The sequence below is a fragment of the Macaca fascicularis genome, chromosome 4 (assembly GCF_037993035.2).
Source record: "Macaca fascicularis isolate 582-1 chromosome 4, T2T-MFA8v1.1".
In the NCBI taxonomy this organism is placed as follows: Eukaryota; Metazoa; Chordata; class Mammalia; order Primates; family Cercopithecidae; genus Macaca; species Macaca fascicularis.
Genome location: NC_088378.1, coordinates 26,361,406 through 26,382,720, shown reverse-complemented (window position 1 = coordinate 26,382,720; position 21,315 = coordinate 26,361,406). Strand labels below are relative to the sequence as shown.

General features: G+C 37.7%; 1 protein-coding gene and 1 long non-coding RNA gene across 4 annotated transcripts in view; both read right to left on the bottom strand.

Moving 5' to 3' along the window:
• Positions 1-20,996, bottom strand: part of HSF2 (heat shock transcription factor 2) — a 37,813-nt gene extending 16,817 nt beyond the window's left edge. For all 3 annotated transcript variants that reach the window (XR_012433389.1, XM_005551700.4, XM_005551701.4), the window contains exons 1-4: positions 20,801-20,996; positions 3,675-3,783; positions 3,393-3,520; positions 2,508-2,632 (exon numbers count right to left, since the gene is read on the bottom strand). Coding sequence is in view for 2 of the 3 variants with exons in the window: in XM_005551700.4 (XP_005551757.1) it covers positions 2,508-2,632; positions 3,393-3,520; positions 3,675-3,783; positions 20,801-20,893 (455 nt within the window). In the remaining variant the exon portion in view is untranslated. The remainder of the gene's footprint in view (positions 1-2,507; positions 2,633-3,392; positions 3,521-3,674; positions 3,784-20,800) is intronic.
• On the bottom strand, positions 15,646-18,210 carry LOC141410049 (uncharacterized). Its single transcript, XR_012433392.1, has 2 exons — positions 18,025-18,210; positions 15,646-17,079 (listed from the first exon to the last, which is right to left on the bottom strand). It is a non-coding gene; the product is annotated as an uncharacterized lncRNA (long non-coding RNA).
• Positions 20,997-21,315: the final 319 nt, after the last annotated feature.

Sequence of the window (21,315 nt, the reverse complement as noted above, 5' to 3'; positions counted from 1 at the left end):
CTACACTTATTTTTACCCTATATATATTTATGAGACTAAGAAAACTTTGGTTCAATTACACAGGAATGACAACTACCTTGACACAACTCCTGAATCATTTCTTTTTTTAAGAAGAAAAGGCAGAGCTTTGCTCTGTCACCCAGGCTGAAGTGCAGTGGTACGATCTCCGCTCATTGCAATCTTCGCCTCAAGGTTCAAGCAATTCTCATGCCTCAGCTTCCTAAGTAGTTGGGATTACAGGCATGTGTCACAACCGGCTAATTTTTTTGTATTTTTAGTAGAAACACGATTTCACCATGTTGGCCAGGCTGATCTCAAACTCCTGACCCTCAGGTGATCTACCCACCTCGGCCTCCTAAAGTGCTGGGATTACAGGTGTGAGCCACCACGCCTAGCACCAGAATCATTCCTTCTTAAGTGTATTATCTGCTACTCATGGCAATATATACACAGAAACTTAAAGACATATGCCTACATCCATACAGTAGTTGGCAATTTACTACTTTTGACAATCTGGCTCATTACTTTTTGCTTAAAAAAAAAAAAGCCAGTCTTTCGACTGTGGCTACCAAGTGAATTCAGGCCTTCCTAATCTAACCTTGCAAAACAAAGGGTAGTGATATATACCCAGTACTTACTATACTCCAAGCACTATGCTAGACATTTTATGTGTATTACTTATTTAAAACTTCTCTTAAAACCACCAAGAAATAAGTCATTATCTCTATTTTATAGATGAGGACACTGAGGTATAGAGAATTGAAGGGAATTGCTCAAGATCATACAAATAATTTGGTAAGTGTTGAAGTCAAACTAAAGTCTGTCAGATTCTAAAACTATCTTAAGATCTATCTCAAACAAAAGCATATGTAAACCACTAAAATGTTATTCTGAAAAAGCATATCCAATAATATGGATATTAACTTGCACAATAACTTGCCAAATATGAATAGCTGCTTCTTTGTTCACCTTTTTAAATTGAAACTGCATTATGCTGTTAAATGTTAGCAGCGTGGATAATGCTGAAAAGACGTGACAGACACTCTACCTATTAAATGCTTTAATTTTCCAACTTTTGTTAATCTCCACAAATCATCTTCTTTAATCCAAACTAATATAAAAGGAACTGAAGATTTACATATAAAGGTAGACCAAAGGAGATTTTAATATTTACTGAATAACTACTGTATTTTTCTGATTCAAATTTTAAAATGCTGTTACCTGCTTACTAAACAAAGGTGCGGTGGCTCATGCCTGTAATCCCAGCACTTTGAAAGGCAGATGTGGGCGGATGACTTGAGGTCAGGAGTTTGAGAACAGCCTGGCCAACATGGTGAAACCCTGTCTCAACTAAAACTACAAAAATTAGCTGGCACATGCCTGTAATCCCAGCTACTAGGGAGGCTAAGGCACAAGAATCGCTTGAACCAGGAGGCGGAGGTTGCAGTAAGGTGAGATCAAGTCATTGCACTCCAGACTGGGTAACAGAGTGAGACTGTGTCTCAAAACAAAAACAAAAACAAACAAACAAAAAAAAATAAGGAGAAGAAAGTTTCCTCTAAGACACAAAAGATGATTTGGGGATCACTTTCTTTAAGGGCTAAAACTGTGGTCCAAGGAACTGGGTCAAAGAGCAGCTAGTATACACAAGATACATACAGTAAACAAGTTGTTAAATAAAGTACACAAAAAGGGAAAGCCTAAAGCTTATTTAAAAAAGAAATCAAAGTCATAGGTTCCTCTTTTAATGAAGATATTTGAGTTATGATTAACTAAAGTAATGTCCCACATTTGATATGGAAGAGAGAATACGTAAACTAGTCTTAAGCCCTTGGCACCTATTAGGATACAGAAAAATTCCAGCTACTTACTAAGAAGAGTAATACATCATCTACTCTATATACAAGTTATTAGTATGGCAAGTTAGAATAATGGTACCAAGAAATGTAGTAAAATACAATGAAGCATCTTTCTGTAGATAAAAGGTCTGAATAACACTTTTCCAAGTCTATATGAAATAAGTATTAAGCAGGGCAACTCTCTTGTATTATTGTTTTCTGATTTTTTTGTGTCCTACTTTTTCCTAAGAGCCCACCCAGAGAAGTCTTAAGCAACAGCCACTAAACAAAGGATGGGTAACATACAGTGTTTTTATGTCATATGCCCTCATTGTCTATGAACACAATATGAGCTAACCTAAGTAGAACGCTATTTCCTACATCATCTTAAAGACCTAATGTTTATCGCTAAGACTTATACATCAAATTGTTTTGATATGCTTAGGTTTATAACTTCTTCTATCATAATTAAAACAATATTAGGGTAAAGTCTATGGCCACAAATCAAAGTAAAGGGAACCAATACTTACAGAAAAATGACCTTTGATCTTGGCTTCAACAAAGTGATCTGAGTACTTACAATAAAACATCAGACAACCTCCAAACCCAACACACACAGACAAATACCCAATTCCCACATTAAAATTATATTTGGAAATAAAACTTTACCTTTTTAATTCAGAAAGCCTGGACTCAATAGTTTCCTGTTTTATTTGAACCTTCTGAGCACTACTTATAATTTTTGTTAAATCTTCCTGACGAATTTTATTTTCTTCTGGTTTTGAAGATGAAACCTTTGAAAAAGTAAATTTAGAAAATCAAAGACACAGTAAACACTCATGATTGTAACTCAAAGCTTCCCTATCAGAAGAGGTTTTCGTGGCCTGTTCAGGAAGTGAGATCTGGTTCCAAAAGCCCGGGATGAAATGCTAGGGAAAGAATAAACTTCAGAACTCAATGGGAGGGAATGTAAGGAATAATGTACTTAAAAAAATGTTTTTTAATGTGAAAAAGTTTCCACAAGCAGGAATATCTTAGGGTCTTTTATTCTCCCCTTATGCCAAACTCCTTGCAGTTTCCCCCAAGCCTCTTTATTGCCACATTCCACATTTAATTAAATTTATGCAGTAAGAGGTTCATGCTAGGCCATTTTCTTCCATGGTCCACTCCTTTTATAGATTTAGTAAAATATCTTGTTTTACCAAAAGATATTATGCATTAAAAATGTATTACTGAATGTATTTCTGAAAGCCTACTATGTGGGCATATTTATATTATTAGAAGAGACTTATTGTAGGCACTGGATATACAATAGCAAACTATAGAAAAAGCCTTCCAGGGAGCTCACATTCTAGCAAGAACTTATTTTACTTTATTTTATTTTTAAGCTAACTTAGGAAAAAAATACAGGGAAACAAGTAAAACTTTACTTTCCTAATTCATCCCAACAAGGAACAGTTGTGTATTTCTGTACTTTCAACAGTTGAAATAAAAATCTTGGTCAAGCACACTCCAGGTCAATACCCGAATCAGCTCATGTTCACAACAGCTCACCTTCCTTTTAATGTTCTCCAACAAGTCATCCTGTCCTTGTTTGAAGTAAGGATGCTGAAATTCTACAGGACCATCTCTTTCTTGCTTTACAATTCCAGAGTCGATATGTACTACTTTACGGAAACCATCTGAAAAAGATTCAAAATTCAAATGACTAAAATAAACGAGTCAAAATTTGGTGGTGCTGGTATGGAATAATTTTCTTTACCACCCTAATGGGGGAAAAATGGCTTCATCAGTAGCTGATAATACTACTCCAAATAAACTGCTGTCCATACTCACACATATTCAGTTGCCTCACAAAGCTTGCCATGTTATTGTGCTTGAAATATTTGGGAAGAATTTCTTTTGCAAATCGTTGCTCATCCAAGACCAGAAAACTCTGGCCATTCTACAAGGGGGAAAAAAAGAAGAAAAAGTCAAATAATTAAGTTCCTATGACACATGGTGATATATTTATACATCCCAGAACTGTCTTGAGTAGTCCTTCCTAGATGTCTTCAGACTAACATTCTATTCTTGATAACAGGAATAACAAACGAATTGCAATTAAGTACCAAACTGCAACTAAGCTTTTTGATGTCAACCTCAAAAGTTTAGGAATATATCTCAAACCAAATGCCACATCACACGCTATGGTGAAATATTAGAAGAATTTCCACTAAACCAGAAATGAGAAAATGAAATACAATTATGTAGCCAGCAGAATTAACATTGTTTTAAAACTGGTGCAATAAAGACCAAAAAAAAAAAAAAGAAAAAAAGATTTTGAGAGGAAGTACCATTTTATAATTACTTGCAGTAGACATAATTGTATCTTTGTACAATCTATTTATTTATTATTTTTTATTATACTTTAAGTTCTAGGGTGCACGTGCACAATGTGCAGGCTTGTTACATATGTGCCATATTGGTGTGCTATACCCGTTAACTCGTCATTTATATTAGGTATATCTCCTAATGCTATCCCTCCCCCGCCACCCCACCCCACAACAGGCCCAAGTATGTGATGTTCCCCTTCCTGTGTCCAAGTGTTCTCATTATTCAATTCCCACCTATGAGTGGGAACATGCGGTGTTTGGTTTTCTGTTCTTGCGAGAGTTTGCTGAGAATGATGGTTTCCAGCTGCATCCATGTCCCTACAAAGGACATGAACTCATCCTTTTTTATGGTTGCATAGTATTCCATGGTGTGTATGTGCCACATTTTCTTAATCCAGTCTGTCACTGATGGACATCTGGGTTGGTTCCAAGACTTTGCTATTGTGAATAGTGCTACAATAAACATACGTGTTCATGTGTCTTTATAGTAGCATGATTTATAATCCTTTGGGTATATCCCCAGTAATGGGATGGCTGGGTCAAATGGTATTTCTAGTTCTAGATCCTTGAGGAATCACCACACTGTCTTCCACAATGGTTGAACTAGTTTACAGTCCCACCAACAGTGTAAAAGAGTTCCTATTTCTCCACATCCTCTCCAGCACATTGTTTCCTGACTTTTTAATGATTGCCATTCTAACTGGTGTGAGATGGTATCTCATTGTGGTTTTGATTTCCATTTCTCTGATGGCGAGTGATGATGAGCATTTTTTCATGTGTCTGTTGCCTGCATGAATGTCTTCTTTTGAAAAGTGTCTGTTCATATCCTTCACCCACTTTTTGATGGGGTTTTTTCTTGTAAATTTGTTTAGAGTTCTTTGTAGGTTCTACTTTGTCAGATGAGTAGATTGAAAAAATTATCTCCCATTCTGTAGGCTGCCTGATCACTCTGATGGTAGTTTCTTTTGCTGTGCAGAAACTCTTTAGTTTAATTAGATCCCATTTGTCAATTTTGGCTTTTGTTCCCATTGCTTTTGGCATTTTAGTCATGAAGTCCTTGCCCACGCCTATGTCCTGAATGGTATTGCCTAGGTTTACTTCTAGGGTTTTTATGGTTTTAGGTCTAACATTTAAGTTTCTAATCCATCTTGAATTAACTTTCGTATAAGGTGTAAGGAAGGAATCCAGTTTCAGCTTTCTACATATGGCTAGCCTATTATTAAATAGGGAATCCTTTCCCCATTTCTTGATTTTTTCAGGTTTGTCAAAGATCAGATGGCTGTAGATGTGTGGTATTATTTCTGAGGGCTCTGCTCTGTTCCATTGGTCTATATCTCTGTTTTGGTACCAGTACCATGCTGTTTTGGTTACTGTAGCCTTGTAGTATAGTTTGAAGTCAGGTAGCGTGATACCTCCAGCTTTGTTCTTTTGGCTTAGGATTGTCTTGGCAATGCGGGCTCTTTTTTGGTTCCATATGAACGTTAAAGTAGTTTTTCCCAATTCTGTGAAGAAAGTCATTGGTAGCTTAATGGGGATGGCACTGAATCTATAAATTACCTTGGGCAGTATGGCCATTTTCATGATGATTCTTCCTATCCATGAGCATGGAATGTTCTTCCATTTGTCCGTGTCCTCTTTTATTTCACTGAGCAGTGGTTTGTAGTTCTCCTTGAAGAGGGCCTTCACATCCCTTGTAAGTTGGATTCCTATGTATTTTATTCTCTTTGAAGCTATTGTGAATGGAAGTTCACTCATGATTTGGCTCTCTGTTTGTCTGTTATTGGTATATAAGAATGCTTGTGATTTTTGCACATTAATTTTGTATCCTGAGACTTTGGTGAAGTTGTTTATCAGCTTAAGGAGATTTTGGGCTAAGATGATGGGGTTTTCGAAATATACAATCATGTCATCCGCAAACAGGGACAATTTGACTTCTTCTTTTCCTAACTGAATACCCTTGATTTCTTTCTCTTGCCTGATTGCCCTAGCCAGAACTTCCAACACTATGTTGAATAGGAGTGGTGAGAGAGGGCATCCCTGTCTTGTGCCCGTTTTCAAAGGGAATGCTTCCAGTTTTTGCCCATGCAGTATGATATTGGCTATGGGTTTGTCATAAATAGCTCTTATTATTTTGAGATACGTTCCATCAATACCGAATTTATTGAGAGTTTTTAGCATGAAGGGCTGCTGAATTTTGTCAAAGGCCTTTTCTGCATCTATTGAGATAATCATGTGGTTTTTGTCTTTGGTTCTGTTTATATACTGGATTATGTTTATTGATTTGCGTATGTTGAACCAGTCTTGCATCCCAGGGATGAAGTCCACTTGATCATGGTGGATAAGCTTTCTTTCTGATGTGCTGCTGGATTCGGTTTGCCAGTATTTCATTGAGGATTTTTACATCGATGTTCATCAGGGATATTAGTTTAAAATTATCTTTTTTTGTTGTGTCTCTGCCAGACTTAGATATCAGGATGATGTTGGCCTCATAAAATGAGTCAGAAGGAGTCTGTCTTTTTCTATTGATTCAACAGTTTCAGAAGGAATGGTATCAGCTCCTCCTTGTACCTCTGGTAGAATTCGGCTGTGAATCCGTCTGGTCCTGGACTTTTTTTGGTTGGTAGGCTATGAATTATTGCTTCAATTTCAGAGCCTGTTATTGGTCTATTCAGGGATTCAACTTCTTCCTGGTTTAGTCTTGGGAGAGTGTATGTGTCCATTTCTTCTAGGTTTTCTAGTTTATTTGCTTAGAGGTATTTACAGTATTCTCTGATGGTAGTTTCTGGGGGGTCGGTGGTGACATCCCCTGTATCATTTTTTATTGTGTCTATTTGATTCCTCTCTCTTTTCTTACTTATTAGTCTTGCTAGCAGTCTATCAATTTTGTTGATCTTTTCAAAAAACCAGCTCCTGGATTCATTGATTTTTTGAAAGGTTTTTTATGTCTCTATCTCCTTCACTTCTGATCTGATCTCAGTTATTTCTTGCCTTCTGCTAGCTTTTTAACGTAAACGCTCTTGTTTCTCTGGTTCTTTTAATTGTGATGTTAGGGTGTCAATTTTAGATCTTTCTGGTTTTCTCTTGTGGGCATTTAGTGCTATAAATTACCCTCTACACACTGCTTTAAATGCGTCCAAGAGATTCTGGTATGTTGTATCTTTGTTCTCATTGGTTTCAAAGAACATCTTTATTTCTGCCTTCATTTTGTTGTGTACCCAGTAGTCATTCAGGAGCAGGTTGTTCAGTTTCCACGTAGTTGAGCAGTTTTGATTGAGTGTCTTAGTCCTGAGTTCTAGTTTGATTGTACTGTGGTCTGAGAGACAGTTTGTTATAATTTCTGTTCTTTTACATTTGCTGTGGAGTGCTTTTCTTCCAACTATGTGGTCAATTTTGGAATAAGTGTGATGTGGTGCTGAGAAGAATGTATATTCTGTTGATTGGGGTGGAGAGTTCTGTAGATGTCTATTAGGTCCGCTTGGTGCAGAGCTGAGTTCAATTTCTGGATATCCTTGTTAACTTTCTGTCTCATTGATCTGTCTAATGTTGACGGTGAGGTGTTAAAGTCTCCCATTATTATTGTATGGGAGTCTAAGTCTCTTTGTAAGTCTCTAAGGACTTGCTTTATGAATCTGGGTGCTCCTGTATTGGATGCATGTATATTTAAGATACTTAGCTCTTCTGGTCGAATTGATCCTTTTACCATTATGTAATGGCCTTCTTTGTCTCTTTTGATCTTTGTTGGTTTAATTGTCAGATTTACCAAAGTTGAAATGAAGGAAAAAATCTTAAGGGCAGCCAGAGAGAAAGGTCGGGTTACCCACAAAGGGAAGCCCATTAGACTAACAGCAGATCTCTTGGCAGAAACTCTACAAGCCAGAAGAGAGTGGGGGCCAATATGCAACATTCTTAAAGAAAAGAAATTTCAACCCAGAATTTCATATCCAGCCAAACTAAGTTTCATAAGTGAAGGAGAAATAAAATCCTTTACAGACGAGCAAATGCTGAGAGATTTTGTCACCACCAGGCCTGCCCTACAAGAGCTCCTCAAGGAAGCACTAAGCATGGAAAGGAACAACTGGTACCAGGCACTGCAAAAACATGCCAAAATGTAAAAAGCATCGATGCTAGGAAGAAACTGCATCAACTAATGAGCAAAATAACCAGCTAACATCATAATGACAGGATCAAGTTCACACATAACAATATTAACCTTAAATGTAAATGGGCTAAATGCTCCAATTAAAAGACACAGACTGGAAAACTGGAGAAAGAGTCAAGACCCATCAGTGTGCTGTATTCAGAAGACCCATCTCACGTGCAGAGACACACATAGGCTCAAAATAAAGGGATGGAGGAAGATCTACCAAGCAAATGGAGAACAAAAAAAAGCAGGGGTTGCAATCCTAGTCTCTGTACAATCAATTAAAAAATCCTTTAAGAATTCAGTGAGATACGTGGTTAATAAATTAATATTAAACGTCACTAGTGTTTTTCTCTACAAAAAACAAACACCTGAAAACACTACAAAAATAAGTAATCAAAGTAGCACGGTACTGGCATACAGACAAACATATAGATCAATGAAATAAAACAGAGCCCAGAAATAAACCCTGCCAAAGGACTTTTGGCAAGTGTCAAGACCATTCAATTAAAAAAGGACAGTCTTTTCAACAAATGGTGCAGGGAAAACTGCGTATCTACATACAAAAAAAGAAGTTAGACCCTTAGCTGATACATACCATATATAAAAACTAACTTCAAATCAATCAAAGATCTAAACCCAAGCACTAAATAAACTTTTAACAGTAGTAAAGCATGACATTAGATTTAGCAATGATTTATTGAATGTAACACTAAAAGTACAGGCAACAAAAGCAAAAACAGACAAATAGAACTACATCAAATCTAAAAACTTTTATGAAAAGAAGACTACCAACAGATTTAAAAGACAACCCTCAGAGTGGAAAGAAAGTGCAAATCATATATCTCAAAAGAAGTTAATATCCAGAACATAGAAAGAACTCTTAAAATTCAAAAACAACAAAAGACAAAAAAAACCCCAAACAACCCGATTAAAAAACGAGCAAGGAACTGAGTAGGTATTTCTCCAAAGAATCTATACAAACTGCCAATAAGCACATAAAAAGACGGTCAGTAACACAAATCATTAGAGAAATGAAAATCAAAACTAAAACAATATACTACTTCACACCCAGTAGAATGGCTATTATCAAAACCACATAAAAAAAGTTTTGGCAAGGATGTGGAGAAATTGGAATCTTGGTGCAATATTGGTTGGGAATGTTAAAATAGTGTGGTTGCTGTGGAAAACAATATGATAGTTCCTTTAAAAATTAAACAAAGAACATATAATCTAGCAATTCCACTCCTAGGTATACACTCAAAACAACAACAACAACAAAAAAAAAAACAACAATAACAAAAAAAAAACATAAAAGCAACGACTTGAACAGATACTTGTACCCCATGTTCACAGTAGCATTTTTCACAATAGGCAAAAAGTAGAAGTAACTTAAGTATCCACCAATACATTGTGAAACATGTATGGATAAAATATAGTATATACATGCAATGAAATATTATTTCACCTAAAAAAGGAAATTCTCACAGCTACAACATGGAAAGAACTTTGAAAACTTTATGCTGTGAAATAAGCCAGTCACAAAAGAACAAACACTGTACAATTTCCCTTATATGAAGTTTTCATAATAGCCAATTTCAGAGACAAAAAGTAGAATGGTGGTTGTCAGGGGCTGGGGAGAGGAAGGACTTGGAAGTTATTGTGAAATGTGTATAAAGTTTCAGTGTGGAAAGATAAAAATTGTTCTGGAGATGGGTGGTGGTAATGGTTGCCTAACAATGTGAATCTAACTTAACAAACTTAAAATGGTTAATTTTATGCATATTTTACCATAATTAAAAAAATTAGAAACTAAAATGGAATAAAAAACCCAATAATAGAAAAATGTTAAGTATCTAAAAATAAAATTTAAAAATATACAGGAACTTTAAAAATATTAAAACTACAGAAATATAAAAGGAAGACAAATGCAGTATCATAAAGGTGTCAATCCTCTCTAAATTAACCAATACATTAAATTCTCTATTAAAAAATGATTTGTGGAGTAAAGGTGAATTGATGCTATTATAACCAAACATTAGGTACTTAAGTTCGTTTGTAAAAATAATTACATAACAACAAACAAGAAAATATTCAGAACAATGGGGAGTATTTTAACCTTACCCAATATAGATTATAAAATCATAGTGTCAACAATTTAGTACAAAAGAAAAAGTGATTAAATAGATTAATGGACTGACTAGAGAGGATAGATGAACCAGCAAATCTATTTGAGAATTTACCAGGTAGTAAGTCAAGATGGCATTCAAATTAGGGGATAATCAGAACAGAAAAGGATTAAGAAATTTTCCATTTGAGAAGAAAAATAAGAGCTCAATGCCCTCTCACTCTTTACAACCAAGCTTTTGGAGACATGACATAATAAACAAAGAAGACATATAGATAAAATATAAATTTATCCAGGGAGACTGCTAGCTTCTTACTCTATCTCTACTCTCCTCTACTTTCTTCCTAACAGAAACACAATTTTGATGAAAAACACACTGTGAAATTTAGCAGAGGCCCAGACTCATAATTGAAGAATGTAAAGCAAAACAAGTAATGATTTTCCCTTATTAGATTAAATTTACAACCCTTGACAATAACCAGGATTGGCAACTAGGTAATCATCAAAATTAAAATGCATACACCTTTTCCTACCTTAAAAGAACTTTCCCTCTTACATCTTCTTTTTCAATCTACCCATTTGTCTTTTCCTTAACTGCAAAATTTAACAAGCAGGTATTTTAAACCCCCCTTCTCCAATTCAGGACCATCCACTTACTCTCACTAAAACTGGTTTTGGTTCCCTCACTTGACTGAAACCAGATTTCTAAAATGTCAAATGTCAAATTCAATGCCCTCTTTTCAGTCCTGATCTTCCTACACCTCTCTGTGGCATTTCATTTGGTGCAACTAACAATTACCTCCTTAAATGTTCTACTCTCTGGGCTTTGATGTTAAACACTATTGAGTCTCTTATCTCTCATATTTCCTTTCAATTTCTTCCACCTATCAAGTAAGAGGTAGCTGTGTTTTCTAGGTTTTTATCCTTGATCATGGCGGCATTGATATTCTTTCCTTAGACAAAGGAAAGACAAAGGAAAGAATATATATATATTTATATCCACAGTAGGGTATCTTATTATTGACTTTATTTTATATGATGATAAACACATCTACATCCCTGTCCATGATCATCTCAAATTACACACTTCAATTTAAAATTGTTAACATTTTTTACACTATGTTAACTCAGTATGTTCTCAACCCATTTCCTGTTTCCCCTGAAGTCAATCTTTTCTTGTGTCTTCCATTCTAGTAAGTCCCTTTCCCACTAACTTACTCGACATTTGATGCCAAGAAGAAAACATGAAGTTAAAAACTCTCAATTCTAACAGCTAGTAAGAGGGAAACATTAAAAACATTCCCTTTAAAAATTAAGAACAAAGCTGGAATCCCACGATAATTGCTACTATTCACTCTTAGTTACTGCCAAAAGAAAAACTGAAGGCATAAAGGTCTGAAAGGAAGAAAATAAATATCAATCACAGATACTATGGGTGTACTCAGAAAACTGAAATCAGTAAAATGATTTGCTCACTGATTATCAATTTACAAAAATTACTTGTATTTCTAATTACCAGCAACAGTTAGAAATCGATTTTTAAGTCAAGAACACCAGTTACAACACATATAAGATATCCAGGAAGAAAATGAACAAAGATCCACAAGGCCTAATAGGAAACATTTATAAATCAACAAAATGAATTTAGAAATATGCCTTGTCACGAGAATACACAACATAGAGATATCGATTTTCCCAAATCTGATTTATATAGTTTTGATGCAATTGCAGCAAAAATCCAAAAGGCTTTCTTTTTTTAATGGAACTTGATTTTAAAACGTATATGGAAGAGCTAAAGACCAAAAATAGTTAAGGCACTCCTGAAGAATAGATTACCCTACAAAAAGACTTTTTCTGAAGCTACAGTAATTAAGACAGCAGAAGACAGGCACAGGATAAACTGTCCAATGGAATGGCATAAAGACTCCAGAAACAAAACCACTGAATGTTTGTGTCCCCCAAAATTCTATGTTGAAACCCTTGCCCCTGATATGATGGTATTTGGAGGTAGGGCCTTTGGGAGGTAATTAGGTTCAGAAAAGGTAATGAAGACAGGACCCCCAAGTTAGGTTTAGTGTCCTTATAAGATGAGAGAGACCAGAACACACACACACTCTCTCTCTCTCCACCATTGTGAAGACACAGAGAGAAGGCAGCTGTCTGCAAAGCAGAGAAAGCTCTAACGCAGGAACTGAAATGACCAGTGCCTTCATCTTGGACTTCTCTGCCTCCAGAACTGTAAAAAATAAATCTCTGTTGTTGAAGCCACCTAGTCTATGTTATTCTGCTACAGCAGCCCAACTGATTAAGACAATATCTATATGTACTTGTGACGTAAGACAGAAGTGGCAATACAGATCACTAGAAAAGGAGGAACTACTCAGTAAAGGTTCTAGACAACTAAAAGGTAAAAAACCACAAACTGGAAGATATGGCCAACACATAAACTTGAAAAGTGAGTATGTAGAATATATAGGAATTCTCACAAACAATAAAAAAAAAAACCAGAAAAATGGCAAAACAAACATTTCACAGAACAGGAAACACAAATGGCCAACAAACGTGAAAAGGTTTTAGAACTCATTAATAATCAAGAAAATATAAATCAAAACCTCATTGAGACAATGTTTTATCTCAATTAGATTGGTAAAAATTAAGAACAATAATACACAGTTTTGAAGAGGCAGATTAACAGAAAATCTCCTACATGGCTAAGAGTGGAATAAGCTGGTGTGGTCTCTTTGGAAGATAATTTGCACTATCCTGAGGTTAAACATTTCATACCCTATATCCCAGCAATTGATGTGAGTGTACAGACCTTAGAGAAACTTGCTTATATACACCATGAGAGACATACAAGAATATTCCTAACTGCATATGACACAGTTGATCTCTTTTCTGAGCCATTTTCTTTAATTAATTTCTATGAGTTCACTCCCTTGATTTTTCCTTCTTTTTCACTGTTCACTGTTTCACTTTTTCACTTCTCAGCGTCCTTTGCTGACTTTTGTCTTCAGACTCTCTAAATGTTGGAATAATAAATCTTTTGGTTCCTTCTATCTTCACAGATGATGATTTCATTTAGTCTCATGGCTTTACCAGTTACAAGGTCCAAACTCCACCATGAATGCCAAAGTCTTATACTCAACAACCTATTCAACATTTCCACTTGGACATCTTGGAGTATGGAAGTCAGTCAAGCTGTTCAAAAAATTCCTGTTTTTTTTTTTTTTTTTTTTCCTAGCACTGCACTTCCCCATCCCTTTTGAAATTAGGTGTGGCCATATGACTAGGCATGGTCAAACTTAAGAAAAATTAAACAACTTTCAAGTTGTTTCAAATACTACTACAGATCCGTTTTTAATCTCAAAGTTAATATGCCAAAAAGAATCTCTAACTTATCTTCCCTCAGCAAATGGATTTATCCTGTAGTTCAAACCAAATTTATGAATCATTTTTAATTGTCGTTCCTCCAACCATAGCCAATTTATCAATTTATCAGCAAATCCTGCAGCTCTGCCTTCAAAGAATATTTCAAAGCTGACTACTTCTCAATACCTCAACTGCTGCTACCTTAGTCTCAACCACCAATATTTTCAATACCATATAGGAAAACTGTGATAGTTTTCTAACTGGTCCCCTCATTTCCAATCTTCTTACTACAGATCTAGGGCCCTACACCATCTGCTCCTCCCTACCTCCCTACCCTCACTCTCCTATTCCCTAAAGATACTCTAACCACATGGGCCTTCCTGCTTCCTTGAATAGCCACATTCAAGGCCTTTCCTTTTGTCATTCCCCTCTGTCTGGCCCATCTTTTCTAATCATTTAGATCTCTCCTCAAACATCATCTCCTTGGAGAGGCTTTCCTCATCACCTTACCTAAAATATCCACAAATCCTAGTTTGTTTATGGGTCAGTTATCAATTTATTGCTCCAAATTCATTCTTCATTGTCTGCTCTACAAGCATAGAGCTAGATCCCTTAAATAAATATCTTTATTTTTCTAGGTACCATGATGTTAAGTTTTGTCAGCATGGGATACTACAGAGATATTACAAGAAAAAGGAGTTCTTGTTCCTGACTCATGTATCCTTGGCAAGCTTCTGCAGTGGAGGAAGGTTCTCCAGTGCCTAGCTCTTGATATTAATGGTAGTCAGCAACACTCAAAGGCCATCAGCTTTCCCTGGTGCTCCCTCTCTGGGGAGGTTTCAAAGCAGAGTATCTCTAACAAGATATCTCCCCATACACAGTTTTTTAGGGTACTCCAGAACAGGGATTTATAAACTTTTATCTTAATGGGACAAATAGTAAATTAGGCTTGCAGATTATAACATCATAACTCTACCTTTGTAGTGAGAAAGAGATATAGACAATATGTAAATAGATTGGGCATAGCTGTGTTCTAATTAAACTTTATTTATAAAACAGCTGGCAAAAGGACTGTAGTTTGCCAATCCCTCACCTAGGGGGCATATTCCCCAGCAAGTTTTAAAGGATGCATTTCCAGTAAGTTCCACCAGAGCAACACCAGTGACTTCTCTGCTACTGAGTCATGGCCATATCCTCTCCAACAAGGTAAGAATCTTAGCCTTGGCAAAAAGGGTTCTTACTTGGGCACTCTATCTCAGCCATATCAGTAGTAGCTGCTTCTTAAAACTATTCCTGTATTCCCTGAATTTTCTTTAATTTCCCTGATAAAATCAGTAACTCTATTAAACTTACCCTCTTGAAAATACCTATGGCTTCTGACTTATGATTGGACCTTAATCAATACACAGTTTATGTTGCTTTTTTAAAGGCATTTATCACTAACTGAAATTATATTAATTGTGTTTTGCTTGCTTTTAATTTTTTTTTTTTTTTCTTTTAAGAGACAGGGGTCTCAGTATGTTGCCCAGGCTAGCCTCAAACTCCTGGGCTCAAGCAATCCTCCCAACTCAGCCTCCCCAGTACCTGGGACTACAGACATGCACCACCACACCCAGCTTGTATTTGCTTACTTTTTATTTATTAATATCCATCACTCAAATGTAAGCTCCATAAAGGTAGGCACTTTGGTTCACTACTGAATGAATTCCTAATACCCAGCACACTATCAGGTCATAACAGATTCATAACAAGTATCTGTGACTGACTAAATCTTTGGCCAAATAAACTGAATTTTTAGAATTTCATCAAATTTTATTTGATTATATAAAATAGGAAGATGACAATAATCTCTTGCTTATACCTGTGCTCACTCTCTCTCACAAACCCTCCTTATTCATTCCCATCACTCTATCTCTGCTTATTGTATTCCCTCAGTCTCTATTCTAAAATTAGTAAATAACTTGGAGTGCAAAAATTCACCTTCCTCCCTTTTAAACCTGTGAGGTTCAAGCAATACAACACAGAATCTCCCTCTCTCTAAGTATTTTACAAGGATCAGAAAACTACTACTGAGTGAGGTGGGAAAGACAGGCACCTTCTCCTTAAACCCTACCCAAAAATGTTGGCAAGATTCCAAAGAGTAGAAACGGTAGTTACTCTCCAAATTAACCATTTGGCACTCTTGGTTTAGAACACTCAAAATATTCCTAATAATCTAGTACTTCAGCCACATTACTTTAAAACATTTTTCAGAACAGAAATTTGTGACTTACCAATCTATAATTTTTTAATATGTACCAGCCAATCCTTTGGAGTCTTTAAAAGCTCATTCTTTCTCTTATATATACACAAGTAAAAATACTTGAAAATCAATCTTTCAACTTTTCTGCAGGTCTATCTAAGTTGGATTTTACCCTTATCTTCCCACACTTGTAGTCTTTCTTATTTTCACTTTGAAACACTGAAATAATGCAATGGTTGCTGGGATGTTCAAAACAATACTAGTACTTTGTGAAGTCCAAGGGCCTACTGCTCAAATTCATCCAAAACAGCTAGAAAACAATGGAAAAATTCTGTTTTTGCTCTCTCTCCCTCCTACCTATTTCCTAATTCATTTCTGCTGACATGAGGGGTACAGAGAAGCAGAGAATACCAAAGGGCACAAAAAGGGGGAAAAGCTGGGTATGAAGTCTTTGGTGGAAATCACTTCATTTTCTCAAACAATCTGAAAAACAGGGACAAAGGTAACAACACTGACAAAAGAATGACCCTCCAGTTCTTTCCTTCTTTTACACTGCTTCACTTCAGCGTACACTGGTTATCACATTTCATTAACTTGTAAAGGCTGTTTTTTACTATATAACTTCATTTAACCTCTACAGCCTTGTCTCTGAATATCAAGTTTCACCAGTTGCTTCCAAGCTAATATGTGCCCTCTCTTTAGGACACTTAAGATTTAAAACAGCTTTAGGTTGTCTGACAGTACAATCTCTGTACTTGATTCTGACAACAGACTATCAAAGCCAAGAGCAGTTATATAAAATTTTACATTTAAAGGAAATGTTAAAAAATGAAACTTTTCATTTTTCTTTTTCAGAAGAGTAAGGATAAAATGGAAGTATGTAAAACGCTCTTTCTTTTCTGTTTGTTGTTGTTGTTTTGAGACAGGATTTTGTTCTGTTGCTCAGGCTGGCTTGCAGTGGTGTGATCTCAGCTCACTGCAACCTCTGCCTCGTGGACTCAAGCCATCTTCCCTCTTCAGCCTCCTGAGTAGCTGAGACTAAAGATGCATGCCACCATACCTGGCTGCTTTCTGTATTTTTTTGTAGAGACAGGGTTTCGCCATGTTGCCCAGGCTGGTCTCAAACTCCTGAGCTCAAGCCATCTGCCCATCTTGGCCTCCCAAAGTGCTGGGATTACAGGCATGAGCCACCGCACCTAGTCACGTTATGCTTTCTTAAAGACAGTCTGGAATTAAGGCATTTCTATTATTTTAGAGTCAGTTAACACATTTAAGTATAATTTCAATTGTTCAGATCATTATATTCTTGTATTTAATGGTGAGAGGTATTATTTCACTTTTTAATTTTGTCATATTGCAAACTTCAAAGAAAATTAAAGTTATATAAGTCTCCAGAGATATTATCCAGAGATAATTTGGATAACGCAGTTGGTTTTGGAAAAACGCAGTTGGTAAGAGTTTTTTCCCCTTGCCTTACACTCAAGGTAGAGAAATAAATTATTTTCCACCACTGAAAAAAAATTGCACAAAAGGTTGTCTGGTTCCCAAAACAACTGCTTCTTCTAAAAGTTCTCAATGATTTTCATAGTACAAATGCTAAATTAGCTCAACAGAAGTAAAACACAAGTTTGAAGGAAACCAGAAACCACCATAAATAGCCACTTTTAAAAGATGAGAGTACCTGGGCACCTGTGGCTCACACCTGTAATCTCAACACTTTGGGAGGCCAAGACAGGCGGATCACGTGAGGTCAGCAGTTTGAGACTGCCTGGCCACCATGGTGAAATACCCTCTCTACTAAAAACACAAAAATTAGCCAGGCATGGTGGTGTGCATCTGTAATCACAACTACTCAAGAGGCTAAGGCAGAAGAATCGTTTGAGCCCAGGAGGCAGAGGTTGCAGGGAGCTGAGATCGTGCCACTGTACTCTAGGGTGACAGAGTGATACTCTACTACAAAAAAAAAAAAAAAAAAAAAAAAAAAGAATGTGATATAATCTCTGCCACTTAGAAATTCAAAGCCTGCTGAGGACTATTATATCATCGTTCCTACCACTCTCATTACATTTTCTAGGGATTTCATTTATTCATCAAAGAAAAGAGAAAGATGAAAGTAACTTATTTTGGTTTTTCCACCTAACATTATTGTTAAAGTTTTACTTTTCAGTGTTAGCACTGCTTTTAGAAAAATTAATGGAGAGCACGAGTGAGACAACTAAGCAACTAGGCTTAGCCCTAGACAACATTTATTCAGAATTGTCCACTGACTTGTGGCAAGCAACATTTTGGTATAAAACTAAATATGATGTCAACTTGTATTGTCTAGTTCTATTGGTGGAAGACTGATCTGGGAGCTCAGAAATCTATTAGGGTGGGGGCGTCCAATCTTTGGATTTTCCTGGGCAGCACTGGAAGAATTGTTTTGGGCCACACATAAAATACACTAACACTAATGATAACTGATGAGCTTAAAAGCAAAACTGCAAAAATATCTCATATTTCTTTAAGAAACTTTATGAATTTGTGTTGGAACGCATTCAAACCCATCCTTGGCCACATGTGGGCTTCGGGTTGGACTAGCTTATGTTAGAGTCTCATCTCCAATCTTGGCGAGCTGTATAATTATGGATAAATAATCTCACCTGTCCAAGCCTCAAATCCTCATCTATACAATGATGAGGCTAACCTAGATGATCTCTAAGATTCATTTCAAACATAATTTTACCTTCATCATTCCTACCACTCCATTACATTTTCGAGGGATCTCATTTATTCATCAATTATTAAACATCTACTGTGTCTCCGCCACAGTGATCTCACTGAGCTTACATTTTGATTGTCCCATAGGCATATTAGAAAATTAGTTAACACATAAGCTTAAAGTTAGTAATGGGATTAAAAAATGGTTAAGTGGCTTATTTGGCTTAGAACTCACAGAATGATGCATTTGTGGATCAGTACAAAACTCTCCACATTTGACACTGCTCAGAAAATAAGAATGCTATTAAAACAGTTACTAATCAGAATTTAACAGGCCTACGACTGGCATGATACTCTTATTAAAAGCAACTGCCAATATATATGGCCCCTATTTCTGGCCTGTAAAAGACAAAAAGGTATGATAAAGTCAGCTTTCGTGGGGAGAGAATCTCAGTCCGATCTCTAACACGAATACATGTCTGAATGACAGTCTGTGCTGACCCTTCTTGTCAACTTTTAATCCTTCTAACTGATGAAAAGCATGAGACATGTGTTTATTTTAAGTACATGCTAGTGGCTGGCTTTCTTATTTTCACCTAGCTTTGTACAATTGTACAGAACTCATTAAATTCTTAATACACTCACACAATGCCCCCGCCCCACCACCTCCCCGCACTCAACTCCAAGCAGGGAGTGGGGCTAAAAGGATAACTCAGTTGCTCATAAGGAACACACAAAAATTAAACCCTAGAAGGAAGTTAGAAAAAAGAACAAATAATAACACAAGGCAAACTATGGTATTACAGTAGTCAAAACTTCAGGGTCTTAATATGGTGCTCACTCCCTGTTAAGATAAAAGTAAATAAAACTGAGAGTTCCTATAATAGGAGGAGAACAGGAAAGAAAGGAGGACGGGAGATAACATTTACTCAGCACTTAACAGGTGCCAGGCACTATGCAGGTAGTTTTCACTTACTCTTCTCAAGAACTACACACATGAAAATATGCCTCAATAGGTGATCATCTACAATAAGGGTTAACCACTTCCCTTCATAAAATGATTCCAACAGCCTAGGATTGTATTCTAATGTAAAGGTAGTGTGGATGTAAATAATCATTCTGCCTAGAATCTTGTATTTGGAACTGAAAGAGGTCTTGGGTCACCTAGGCAACCCATCCATCTTACGGATTTAACTTAGGCCAGACAAGAAAAGGGGCTGGACTAAGGTCATCCTTGTTTACAAGCAGAGTTGAGATCAGACCAATAATCAACACATCGATATGCCCCTCTGCTGGTAACAGTTCAGTGAAATTTAGTAACTACTAAGTTACTGACCACCTATTAGTACTTTATTAAAACAATCCTAATAATCCGACTATACAAATAGCACAGAATCTCGAAAGAATGTGTTAATTTCTATATATTTTTAAAACCAACTGATAAGCAGTAATCTGCGTTTGAATATATATTTCCCTGACTGCTCTCCACATAAAGATCCCAGATGCAAAGCAGTGTTGGGGGAACGGGGAGGGGGTGATCGGTCGCTGAGGTAAAGATCGCCTCCTGTAAAGCCCCAGGTCGATGATCCTGGCCCTGGACTCCCCGTCCCCTCCGCGATTTGTAACCCCTGAGCCGGGCAGGAGGACAGAGGATGAGTGTGCAGTAAAGAGGCTCCCGCGCCCTCGGCTCGCCGATTCCCCTCGCGACGCCGGGCCGGTTCCGAACGCGGACCAGACCGTTAAGGGGCTGCCAGGGCCGCTACGCCCCGCGCGGGCCGCCCCTCCCCCACCGCGGCCTGAGGCGAGCGGCGCTGCCGGCCGGGCCCCCGCGGCTCCCCTAGCGAACAATACAGGGGGTCCCCCGCGAGGCCGAACACCAAGGCCCCGCACCGCTGGCCTCGCAGGCAGCGTCGAGCCGCAAGGCCGCGAGAGACCACCCCGCGGGAGAGCGAGTGAGGACGCGGTTATTCAGGGGGTGCAGAGGCCGCCGTGGCCTGACCGTACCTGGCTCCAGGTGATGAACTCGTTAGTGTGGGTTTCCTCCACAAGCGTCCACAGCTTGCTGAGGAAAGCCGGCACGTTCGAACTCTGCTTCATTGTTAACGCGGCGCAGGGATTCCAAATTCTAGACCCGAACGCGGTGGTAGCGGCGGCAGCAGCTCAGGCAGCAGCTCCCCGAGAACGCCCACAACGCAGGCGCAGCAGATCTTGGTCCCCGCCCCCCAACCCCGCCAGGCGCGCGGCGAGGCAGAGAGGCCGGGCGGCCGCACGTGACGGACAAGTCCCCGCGCTCCGCCTGTGCGCGCAGTGGTTCCGCGCCGGTCCCGTCCCTGGCCAATCCCAGGGGCCGACCACACGATGGAGAAAAGCGATTGGCTGCTGCTGACATGAAGGGGGTGGGAGCAGAAGGGGGTGGGAGCAGAAGGGGGCGCTGCCTTCTCATTTGCCTTTTATACAGAAGCTTTGATGGTAGCGGATCTTCGGCTTGGGAGACCGTGTTTGGACGTTTCACGTGGAAA